At 41.8% G+C, this 12756-nt stretch overlaps 1 protein-coding gene across 4 annotated transcripts in view; it reads right to left on the reverse strand.

Moving 5' to 3' along the window:
* Window positions 1–12756, reverse strand: part of FGFR3 (fibroblast growth factor receptor 3) — a 166208-nt gene that overhangs the window by 91006 nt on the left and 62446 nt on the right. For all 4 annotated transcript variants that reach the window (XM_089692269.1, XM_089692268.1, XM_089692267.1 and 1 more), the window contains exon 3: window positions 2872–3135. In XM_089692269.1, the coding sequence (XP_089548395.1) occupies window positions 2872–3135 (264 nt within the window). The remainder of the gene's footprint in view (window positions 1–2871; window positions 3136–12756) is intronic.

Genomic DNA, 12756 nt, shown 5'->3' on the forward strand with positions numbered 1-12756 from the left:
AAAGTTCTCAAAATTAAAAGAAAATAAAACACCAAAAAAAAAAACTGACCAGGATCAGAATCAACAAACACTCAGTTCCAGGCTTTGTGCTTCAGCATGGTATCAGGGAAAGGGGCAGAGAATAGGAGATTTGATCCTTTAAAAACGTCTAGATTATTACTCTTCCCACTATCAAAACATTTTATCACTTTACCACCTCTCCAAATCCACAGCTGTTTTCTATTCCAAGTACTACCAGCTGCCCAATTCCAGCCCCACAACTTGCCCCCTTGATCTTTAAAGCATTTTAATGCAATTTTATAGACACAAACACATTTTAGGAGCTCAGAAGAAGTTCTTGGGACCCTTCTCCTGTTACTATTTTACTAGAGTAAGTAGGTGGTGGACTTGGCGAGGGGGGGAAACCACTCCAAAGTCCAAATGCCTCCCTGACTATTTAATTGATGTGACCTCCAAATGTCTCCTGGAATTTCAAATAAGATGTGATTAAGATCAGATGTATAAGAAGGTGGCAGAGAAGGGGGGTAGCCCAAGTCCTTTGTTTCAGCTTCTTTTAATTTGGGCTACAGACAGAGACTTGCAGTGAGGTCAGGCTTACATCTCACCAGGTTTCCATGTGACTTACGCTAGGGAAAGGAGTTCAGCCGGTGAAGAGTTTGTGAGCCTTCGCTATGCACATAACAAAGATTGGGTTGATTCCCCAGTTAACCCAGCTGGATTTAATAATTAATTGCACGCTCTGCTAATTGCCATCTAATTATGTGATGATAATTAACTCCTCATGGCATCCTGGTGTCCGCACTGTGTTAAGGATTAGGAATGCTGTGAACAGCGTAAATTTATGTTTCAGCGCTTAACAGGTCAAATCACGTAGGAATTGATAATTACAAAGTAGATATAAATTGGTGTGTGTGCATATTTGTATATATCTTCATGCTGTGGTTGATGTATTACATATAAAAGCAGCCAATCAATTTTGAATCAAGTCCTCCAAGCATAGCCACAGAAAAAAAAAAAAAATCTATAGTCCAGTTATTTATTTTATTTATTTCAGGTACTTATATAGCGCCATCAGTTTAAGCAGCGCTTTACATATATATAGTACATTCACATCAGTCCCTAACCTTCAAGGGGCGTACAATCTAAGGTCCCTATCTCACATTCATACATACACATACTAGGGCCAATTTAGACAGGAGCCAATTCACCTACCAGCATGTCTTTGGAGTGTGGGAGGAAACTGGAGTACCCAGAGGAGTACCCAGGAGGTGCCGTGGCTGGGATACAAACCAATGACCCTAGTACTGCCAGGTGGAAGTGCTGACCGTTTAGCCACTGTGCTGCCTATGCCACTGTGCTGCCGACAGTTATGTATTCAATCTACATTTATTATTAAATTGAAAGAAAAAAAAAAAATTATATATATATATATATATATTTATTTTAGACCAGTGGTCTCCAAATTGCAGCTTTTGAGTGCCTTTATCCGGCCCTTGGTGCACCATTTCTCTCACTGGCACGAGACACTATTCTACTGACAACAATGGGGCACCAATTCTCTCACTGACAACAACGGGGCACTATTCCTACCCCTAATACCAAATGTGACAATGTTTACTCCCACTTATGCAAGGAAATTTTGCTCTCCAGTTGGCCACAATGTGGCCCCCCTAAGGCCTGAAGGATAATAAATTTGTTTATAAAGTTTGGAGACCCCTGTTTTAGACTATCTTAATCCAAAAACGGGGATTTGCACCAAGTTCTAATCGGGCCCTGTTGCATTGTTCTTTAATCTAAAATGCTTTCAGGCACTGGGAGCTGCAAAAGAAGGAATTTAGGTGCACATAAACTTTTGAGTTTCCTTCCCGTTAACAGAGATGATGGACTTTCATGGTCGCACAAAAACTGCAACATGTAACATAAGAATTACTATGTTAATGACAGGACTGGCTAAACACAATTCAAAATATTTTTTAAAACACACATACATATATATAGGTCTAGGAAGAATATCAGTTAATTGGATAGTGTATTGGCAATGAAAACAATAACAGAACCTGCAAAGTCAACACTCATTTGAAGAAGTGTCACAAAATTAGTCCTAACAAATTCTTGCCTTTGTACTTCAAAGTCCCTGAAATGAACAGTTACTCTAAAGCTCCATTCACACTTGTGTGACTACAAAGTCGCAAGATTTTCAGTGCAACTTTGGAGAGCAACTTTGATGCGACCGTACACTCTCTGGAGCCAAGTTGCATCAAATTAGTGCAGGTAACATTTAAAGATCACAGAACCGAATGGATGCCATTGAAAAGAATGGGCTGCGAATTGCCATGTCCAAAATTGCATGACAAGTCGCACATGCGTGAATGGAGCCTTAAGCTGTTAAAATTTCAGCCACCTCCTGGCCAAAATTTGAGCAATGGGTGGTCTTGTCAGTACCACCCAACCTGGCAAACCTCTACTACTTCTACTTCACTAAAAGAGAAAAAAAACTTGAAGGAACCAAATAGAAAAATGTTAGCCAAATAATGGCAGCATCCAATCAGATGCAGTCACTGTTCCGGTATTAAGACATCTGCAGGTGCTGTGGCTTGTTCAGAATGGATGGGGGATTTGAGATATCTGCAAGTGCATAGGAAGCAATACAATCAATAAAGATAAGAACACCCCACTGCTACTCAAACTATTATTGGCTAGCCAAGGGTTGTCTTCCCCTTCTCTGCCCATTCTATCATCAGTGACTAACAAGCAAGAACTACTAATGTTAGAATGACTACTGGGAATAACACATACTTCTGATCCCAACATCAGATTTTAGTAATCTTCTGGGAATGTTCTGTTTAATAAATAAAAGGCTACTTTGCTTACCGGCTACTTTGATAGTAAAGTTCCGCAGAATCTCTCCAGAACGCAGCAATGTACAGCTATAAATCCCAGAGTCATCATAAGAGACATTGGTGATCTTCAGCAGGTTCTGTCTTGTGTGTGTTTGGTTGCTAGACTTCACGGCAATCCCATCCTTAAACCATAAAATAGGCATAGGGGGGTTCTCCACACTACATGACAGCTCGATGGTTTCTCCAACTCCGTACATGAGCTCATCAAGAGGGGTCTGCTCTCCTGTGAGGTAATCTGCAAAAATATTAAACATATATCAGAATACACAGTTAATCAGATGCAGCGTCTGCAGGCATGCACAAATGTCTACATGACGAGGATCAAGGGACAAGTAGACAGTTGCACTCTGCAAGGACAGTTGCTACAGAGCTTGGTAAATGAACAGAAGTTCTGCTGACTTTCATCATCCAATCACCTGCAAGCATAAATGCTTTTTTATTTTTTTTTTTTATTTTCCCTTGCTCATGATTGGGTACTCTTTGCAAAATGAAAGTTTACCTCATTTAGCAAGCTCTGGGGCAACTGCAGTTTGCAAAGTGCACAGTCTATTTGTCTTTAGTAAATCAACCCCAGAGCTAACAAGGTATCCCAACTAGTTATACGTAATACTGGTTTCTATCAATAAGGAGCAAGCCAAACACATTAAGTGATGCCAGGGATGTCTTTTTTATATACACATTTCTACATTCAGAAGGCCCAGAGTCTTAAATTTGAACTGGAAGGAACTTGAAAACTCTAGCCCTCCTGAGGCTTAAGACTAGGATGCAACACAAATTGAGCATTCCCCAGGACTTTTAGGGTACAACAGCCCTTAAAAGAGAGACATGGCCAAAGCTTTTTTGGTCATACTTCTCTTGTGGGTCCACAGGAGTGCACTTACTTGTGTTCACATGTGACGCACAATCAGCCACCAGCGGGTTAAAATCGGCTGTCAGCTGACATCACAGAGCTGGTCCAGGCTCTGGGAGGATCCAGACAATGTCGGGATCCACCCAGATGCCTGACTGGCAACTGGCAGTGCCTTTTAGCCAACTGCTCATATCCAATCCCCAGCCCAGCATTTTAGTGGGTTCTGGAGGGGCAGAACACACAGCAGTGACTGGCAGTCACTGCTCTCTACTCAGAGTGGACTTGAGAACTGAGCAATCAGGGGCCACATGAGTGCTCAGTTCTAGGGCTTAGTCAGTGGGGGACCGATGCTGCAGCAGGGAGGCAAGTATGTAGGTTTATTTTTTTTATCAAGCCCACACTTATCCTTTAAGGATATGCGGGCAAATGGGCACATTAGTAAGCCACCTATAAATCAGCATTAAAAAAAAAAAAAAAAAAAAAAAAAAATCTGAAGCATCTGGATCACCTCTGATACTCAACCCCTACAACCAAGCCCACAGAGAGGCTGCTACTTTCTCTTAGGAAAGTGAACTTCTTTATTAACAATTTTTTAATTTGTCAACATGCATTGGGGCCACAACACGATTTAGATTTCTGATAAAACTGGATGCTTTTCTTCTGATGATCTCCTGTGGTCCCAATGCCAGGTGGACATTGATGGGGTGCCCTCCGAAAACTGGAAATCACTGAAGTAGACAATGCTATTACAGTGATCTCTATTTGCTTCCAGGTCCCATGCTGAGCAGCCAGCCTGATGCAATGTGAACACAGGAGGTTGGCTGCTTGGAATGGGCGCATCTCAGAGAATGCAAAACATTTTCTGACCGGCGTCCATGTGGAGCAGCCGACCTCCTGTGTTGACAATGCAGTAGGGAAGCCGCATGGATGCAAGTGATCATGGAGTAGCGGTGTCTACTTCAGTGACTTCCAGCTACCAGGGGCATCAGCCAGGTATGACATATACATAGTTACATTGGTCCAAGCTGGACCAATGTAACTGTGTATAAAATATAAATTTTTAATTATATAATTGCGTATTTAACTTTAGTAAGAACCTTGTGTATAGCCTACAAAGCATTCACAGCTTACATGATCCCATCCTTGTATGCAAATAATTGTTGAGCGAGCTATACTACTCCGGTACAGCTCTCCAATAATAGCAAGAGAAAGGGGAAAAAAAAAATGGAGGAGGTTACATTTGGTTTGCCAGGATGTTACTAAATGAAGCGAAGGTGTTTAGGAAAAAAAAAAAAAGTGACGGTGTTTAGGAATAAAAAAAAAAAAAAAAAAAAAAAAAAAAAAGGGGGGGGGGGGGGGGGGACCTGTTCTTCAGCACCCATAGTGATTAATTTTTGGGTCTTCACGGCCTGTCCCTGCCACATCTCCACTATGAAAGAATTACACTCAGAAATTCCACAGAGGTCGGTCTCATAGTATGATCCCCGGACTCAGAAAAGCCTACAGGCGCAGCACCACATGCCTCTCAGCTTAAAACTCAAACTTGGCAAGCAAGCTGCTTCAAAGCTTTAGTCAAAACACATGCTTCATTTTAATTAAGTTTCTTAGTTTGAAAGGAGGGGGGGTCCCTTTTCAAGTTATTGTCAATGGCAAAACTATTAAACACTTCAATTTACATATATAATTCAAAATTATTTTACGGCATGCATAAAAGAAAAAAAAAACCTTTACGTCACTACCTTACCAAAGTCAAGAAAGAGTCCTGAAAACCAGAGGAAATACTAAACCAATTTTTAGGTTATTTACACAAGGCCCTGGTGGGTTATTTTAGCGGAATTTCTGACCTTGCCATTAAAATGAACGTTAGAGCAATTTGAAAACTCAAAATAAACAGCAAAGCTGCAAAATGCAAGCGAGATTTATGCTCCGGCTTCTGCTTCCTGTCAAAGGCTTCTGTCAGGACACGATATTTAGACAATTCCAACGCTGCAAACCTGCCCAGAAGGCCTTGTCAGCATAACACCCCTTAGGATCAGCCTTGTCAGGATAATTATGCGGGTGATAAACAGTTTTTCACTGCTAAATGCCCAATTTTCTTTTCATCCTGACAGGACAAAAATGAAGAGAAAGAGCCAAGACTACTCCGAACATCTAGAAAGAATTCTGCACCTCGTTCTAAGCCCGTGGCCCATAGCTACAGGTATGAGCCACTTAATAAAAGCCTTGTGTCATACTTTTGCTACAATTACTCCATAGAAATGACATTATGTTATAATCGGCAGTGCGCCCTTGGAAATGGAGAATGGGTATTAGTGTAAGAACAATCACATTTAGAGCTGAGGTTAAATCTGCTTATATTTTGCCTGGTTCATTCCTCCCATCTACATGCCAATACATTTTACAAGTAGAACTATAGGCAAAACTTTTTTCTTCCCATTTTGGATACAGCAAAGGAAGGTTAAAAACCTTATCAGATTTTTCTTTCCCCCATATGTGTCCATTGAGGAGATTTCCCTTCACTTCCTGTTCCATAGCCAAACAGTAAATCAGAGGAAATCCCTGCAAAATAGGGAATTCCTTGGAGCCCCTCAGGACATAATAACTAGTGTCTCCATTGGAAGATTTCCCCTCTACTACTTTTCTGGGGACAACCCAAAATTTGGGATTTTTTTTTACTTTCACTTTCAAGGATAATGGTAAAATAGGACAAATAGGGTGAATCCCTGTAAAGGGGGAACAGACAGTAATAAAAACTGACAGTGGTTCTAATCCCTCTCCACTCAAAAGAAAAAAACGTTTTGCCTTTAGGTATACTTTAAATGAAACATTTCCATTTTCCTGATGTACCTTATTTTATACCCAGAGACATCGTCCTTGAGTCTCTGTGCTTCTGAATGCAATGCACACAGATCATGGCTGGTGGGAGGGGCTGCAGTATATAGCTTACTGCAAACATCACAGCACCTTGCCTAGGTACTCAAGAGTCCTCAGCTCCAATGCAAGCAGAGGGTTGACTCTTGAGAGGAGTTCTGCAAATATTAACATGCCTTTATGAGGGGATGCAAGTCTGGAGAAAAAGACATTTTGAGGCAGGCAGTTTTAAATACAGACCACCCTAAGTAACACCCACATTTAATGTTGATCCTCCATAAACTGAAATCTAATGAATGCAAGAGGCAGACCAAGGACAAGAAAGGGCTAGATCAGTGCTCTCCAAACAGCAGCTCTTTGGACACTATTTCTGATGCCATAGATGGGGCATCATTCCTCCCACTGACACCATCAAGGGTTCATTCCTCCTGCAAAAAGCAATGATGGGGCATTTTTTTACTCCCACAGGCCACAGCCTAGATCCCCTAAAGACTGAAAGACAGTAAAACTGGCCACTTGTTTAGAAAGTCCCATGGGCTACATGATACTGGATATCAAACAGCCAAGAAATGAGGTTGGGTCTATCCAACTTGTTGAAGCTTCTAAAGCACACTGAGAAGCTCACAGTGTACAGTGGAATTGGAGTAAGCAATTTCAGTACAGGAGAGGAGCCTAATAGCAAAGAGACTCCAGTATTACAGAGAAAGGATGCTGTATCTCAACCTGCTTCACAGGTTGAGCTTCTTTAGGAGACCCTTATGGGTGCAAAGGGCAGAGAATTTGCCCACAAAACTCTGCAAAGGCCCCTGCATGGGTATGGGTGCCCCAGTCTGTTCTATGGCACCCCCCCCCCCCAGCCCGGGTGCTGCATACAACATTCCATAAACATAAATGGCTGTGAGCGACAGTACCCTGGGTATACAGTGGTGTTTTCATAGACACGAGTATAGGGTACGGATGTATGCAAAAAAAAATAGAAACATTTGCTATTTTTTGTCAACACCGGTGCGCTCTACTCCGATTTACATACGTACTGCTGTGCACCTGAATATAGCCGCACACAAGGGAAAAAACCCAGGTTCAGGCGCCTCCGTGTAAGAGACCTAATGGGTCAGTATTAAGTTATTTATATTGCACTGAGAATTTATGTAGTGCTTTACATACTGTACATTCATAGCAGTCCCTGACCTCAACCAGCTTACAATCTAAGGCCCTAGGTTACATTCCTTCATACACCTACACAAATGTTATGTCTACTTTAAAAAAGGAACCATTTTTGCTACCAGCAAGGTCTTTGGAGTGCAGGAGGAAACTGGTGAAACCAGCAGAAACCCAGGCAAACACAGGGAGAACATGCAAACTCCATTCAGATAGTGCCACGGCTGGGATTTGAAGAGACGACCGAAGACCGAAGTCTCTGCACATACTAAACTGTGGTCACCATGTATTACTATTACTGCAACATAGGCAAAACAGAGGAAAAACCAACAATCCTCTGCAGAGTACACACTGCTATAGCAGCCAATCAAATGTACAGCTAGGTTGACACCATACAGGTGTGAAGGAGTGTGCACGCCGTGGCGTTCCCGCGCCACTTACAGGGCAGTCCATTTATTTTAATGGGCTGCCCTACACTTGAGAAACATGGAAAGAAGTTCCTTACCCTTTTCCAAAAATGCACCGCACTGAACCATGTGGTTTGGTACAAGCAAAAAAGTGCAGGTTACTAGATGTGTGAGGGTGCCATTAACAACTAATGGCACCGCCACATGACTTCTGAAGGGCAGCGTGGTTCTGTGAGTGTCGGGAAAGTGTGTGATTTTGTGCATGTTCCTGACAAACATAAGGTATGAACCTAGCCCAGCAATGGGCAAACTACGGCCCGGCGGACCTTTTAATCCGGCCCGCGGAGCTAGGCTCCCGCTAGGCTCCTCTCACAGTCCGCCCTGAAGACCGGTGTAGCATGAAAATCTGTCTCCAATGAGGATCTGTCCCCCTCGACGTATCTGCGCATGTGCCGGAGATCGCCGATCGGCTGCTAATGCCTGAAACTGGCACATGCGCAGATACGTCGAGGGGGACAGATTTTCATGCTACACCGGAACGGCGCGGGAATACGGCGAGAGTAACGCGCGGAGTAAAAGTAAGTGAATTGACACAGGGGGGACTTGGGGACTTAATATGGGGGATGAATTACTATGTGGGGGATGAATTACTATGTGGGGGATGAATTACTATGTTTACTATGGGGGAATATTACTATACTTACTATGGATGACACATACACATCATTCATCTACTCTTGGTCCGGCCCCCGGGTCCAATATATGAACCCATTGCGGCCCTCAAGTCAAAAAGTTTGCCCACCCCTGACCTAGCCCAAGGCTGGCCATACATTATACAATTTTTGCTTTAGATTTACCAAAAACCATATAATATGGAGGTCAAACCTAAGCAACACTTTCAATTGCATCCAATTAGGCAGGCCCTTGCACTACATAGTTGAAGGTAAATCTAAAGGAAATTGGGCAGAAAATTGTATAGTTTATGGCCAGCCTAAGACTGGCCATATACTATAAAAAATTTTTTACAAATTTTCTGTCAAATTTTTACCCAATTTCCTTTATATTTACCTTCAACTATGTAGTGCAAGGGCCTGCCTAATTGGATGCAATTGAAAGTGTTGCTTAGGTTTGGTTTGGTATGTTGTTTGGTAAATCTAAAACAAAATTCTCAAGAAAATTGTATAATGTATGGCCAGCCTTAATCAGACTAATAACAAGATTCTGTTAAGAGGGTGGGGTGGGGTAGGGCACCATCCATGCACTTGCTGGCAAGACATATAAATCAAAAAGCAAACCTCAAAAACAAAAAGACCCCTTTCATTGACCGCAAAGCCATTTATCTCCCTAGATCTCTGGATGTAGATTTAATGTCTGATACAACGTTGGAAAGAAGGTCTACTAAATTATCATAAAACTGAAGGTGATGCTATAGGTACAGTACTGATAGGCAGTTCCTTCTTGGATTGTAAGTAGGCAGATATATTCATAAGTAATTACGTGTATTTAGTTAATGGCCCCTGCTGCCTTTGTATCCCCCGGGGTACCGAGAGGGTCAAATGTTGGCAGGTGGAAGAACAGCTGGACTAAGCAGCAGGCCCTGGGCAGCAGATCAGTCATGTTGTGACAACTTTGTTCAAATCGAACTGGACCCCACCAGCTACATCCCGGCAGAGGAGGGAGGGAGGGATCGCTGCCTCCAGCATCAAAGACTGCTTCATTACCCAAAGATTAAGCGGACCATGTGCAAGCATTGCAAGGAAAATATGGAGGACAGCACACGTAAGCTGCTAAAAAATGATCACGGATAAACGGTCTATTAGAAGCAATCAATTACTATTAAAGCCGGGCTTCAGGTATGTTTTTACAGAAAACTCACTCTGGTCCAGCAAAGTCCAACACACTGCATGTATGCATATTACATACATGTGGAAGAGGTGTGGAAGTGGAGAATCTTCTTCTTGCAAAATCATTTATTGTGAACCCATAAATGCCTCAAGTAGCATACCCAATGTTTTAGGACTGCGCAGCGCCTGTTTATTAAAAGGTATAAAGGGAACCCTGTGTGGCCCTGAAATGTTGACGCCATCCATGTATCACCACAGCACCCACTATAACCAACTTATTACCAATTGGTGTTCAGCTGGTCCACATTCTTGACGGAGACTATAACCTTTACAGTGCTGCATCAGAGTTTACTTTTCTTTTACCTTTATCACAAAATTACATTTCATCCATTTCTGTGCACTGTAGCATGTTGCGATGTGGTGTAGTAGAGGAGTGCGGCAGAACACATTGCCTAAAAATGCAGCATGTTCCACTTTTTTTTTTTTGCATTGCACACCAATAAAAACTTCTCTTGTCTAGGAGTTTGACAACGCTGTCCAACACGCAGTGTGAATTGGCACTTACCAATTCCACACAAAATATTTTTGATGGAGTTACACTCATTATAATGTGCAACTGAAGTAGGATTATGTGAATAGGATATTATTTATGCTACTGTTAATTCTACTATTACAGCTATCATAACTGCATACATGGTCATTATACAGCAGGGATCTTCAAACTATGCCACCCTGGCCAAATCTGGCCTACTTTAGGATTGTGTCCAGCCTCCAGCTGGAGTCAGTAGTCTCTCACACAGGTCGTCAGGTTAGCCTAGAGTCTAATTTCCCCCAATATCCACACACCCCTTCCCTTCCAATCTCCAGTGCAGTGGTCATTAAACAGTTGTTGGTAGCCAGGACTTCCGACATCCTATCAAACAATCATGTGCTTGAACCCTACAGTCACCAGAGGATGGTACTTCCACCCTCCAGACCTGATAAGGAATCTGAAGGGTACCCAAATGTAAGAAAGACTCTGCTGTAAGGTGGGGATATAAGGTGGGGATGTACGAGTAGACACTGATGGGGACCCTGATGTAAGGAGGGATTACAATTTAAAAGCACAATTTAAACCTTGTTTTTTTTTCTACTAAAATAACAAACATGATATACTTACCTGCTCTGTGCAATGGAAACCTTAAGGCTTCAGAACCACTTTAACCATTTGCCACCTGCCCTATGGCCGAATGGCAGGCGGCAAATGTCATCAGCGTTCCGGGTAGACGCCATATGGCGTCCTCCCGCACATGCGCAGATTACGCTCCTGCAGAGCGGCGCGATCTGTCACCGGCCGTGTACCTCGGACACTGCCGATGACAGATCTGAGTATCGGCCCCGTTGCCAGTACCATGTGACCTGCTGTGACCAATCACAGCAGGACACATGACAGTAGTCATTGTTTCATTCATGCCATCCATTGTATACTAGTGTCTAGCTGTGAATGGTCACAGCTAATCACATGCACATGTCATGTGATTAGCTGTGGCCAAATCACAGCTAAGCACAAAAAAAACAAAAAACCCTGAATGAATCGATGTCATTCAGGTAAATGCTTGCTTATAGCAAAGTAATTCTTTGCTATAAGCAAATTGTGTAAAAAAAAAAATACTGATCACTTCCCCAAAGTAGTACAATGTTACTATGGTAACATTGTACTACTTTGGTCATAGTGAAATATGAAAAAAAAACCTTAAAAAAAAAAAAAATTTAATAAAAAAAATTATATATATTTTTTTTTTTCATACTGTCACCAGTCAGTGTCCCTGATCACCGCCATGCCAGTTATATGACGACGCTGTACTGCACTGGTGACAGTATGTAAAAAAAAAAAATATAGTGAAACTAATTTTTTTAATTTTTTAATTTTCCGAAAAATGACAAAAAAAATTACAACTTAAAAAAACTCGCCATGCCTCTTATGAAGTACGTCGGACTGTCTACTCTGCAAAAAGGGGTCATTTGTGGGATATCTGTACTGTTCTGACATTCTTGGACCTCAAGAAATTAGATTGGCTGTCAGTACTTCAGGATTGATCAATATTCAGATCTATACCATAGTTTGTGAACTCTATAACTTTCCTACAAACTAAATAATACATCCTAATTTGGGTTATATTCACCAAAGACATGTAGCAGAATACATCTTGGCCTAAATTTATGAAGAACAATTATTTATTTGCAAACTTTTATAACAGAAACTAAGAAAAAATTTTTTCTTCAACATTTTTGGTCTTTTTTTTGTTAATTTAGCAAAAAATAAAAACCCCAGCGGTGATTAAATACCACCAAAAGAAAGCTCTAGTTGAATTGGAAAGGACAAAAACTTTGATATGGACTCTGATGGGGACCCTAATGTTAAAAGGGAACTGATTGGGACACTGATGTAGGGCGGTACTCTGATGGGGACTCTGAGATAAGGGAGAACTCCAAAGTAAGGGCAGACTTTTCTGAGGACTTTAATGTAGGGGGAACTCTGATTGGCTCATGATTATTTGGAAACGGTTTACTTTGTTTTACTGAAGAAGGTTTCTCTGTTGCTCTGAAACATATCACACAGATTACAATAAGGCTTCATGCACACAGGATGTTTATTTAAAGCTCCTAGAAGACAGCAGAGTTTCTGCAGAAAAAAATGCCTGACACTTCTGAAAGTGTCTAAGGGTCGGTTCACACTATAGAAACGC

This window comes from Staurois parvus, unplaced genomic scaffold, assembly GCF_062004578.1.
Source record: "Staurois parvus isolate SC_StPar_1 unplaced genomic scaffold, SC_StPar_1.0 ptg000581l, whole genome shotgun sequence".
NCBI classification, from domain to species: Eukaryota; Metazoa; Chordata; class Amphibia; order Anura; family Ranidae; genus Staurois; species Staurois parvus.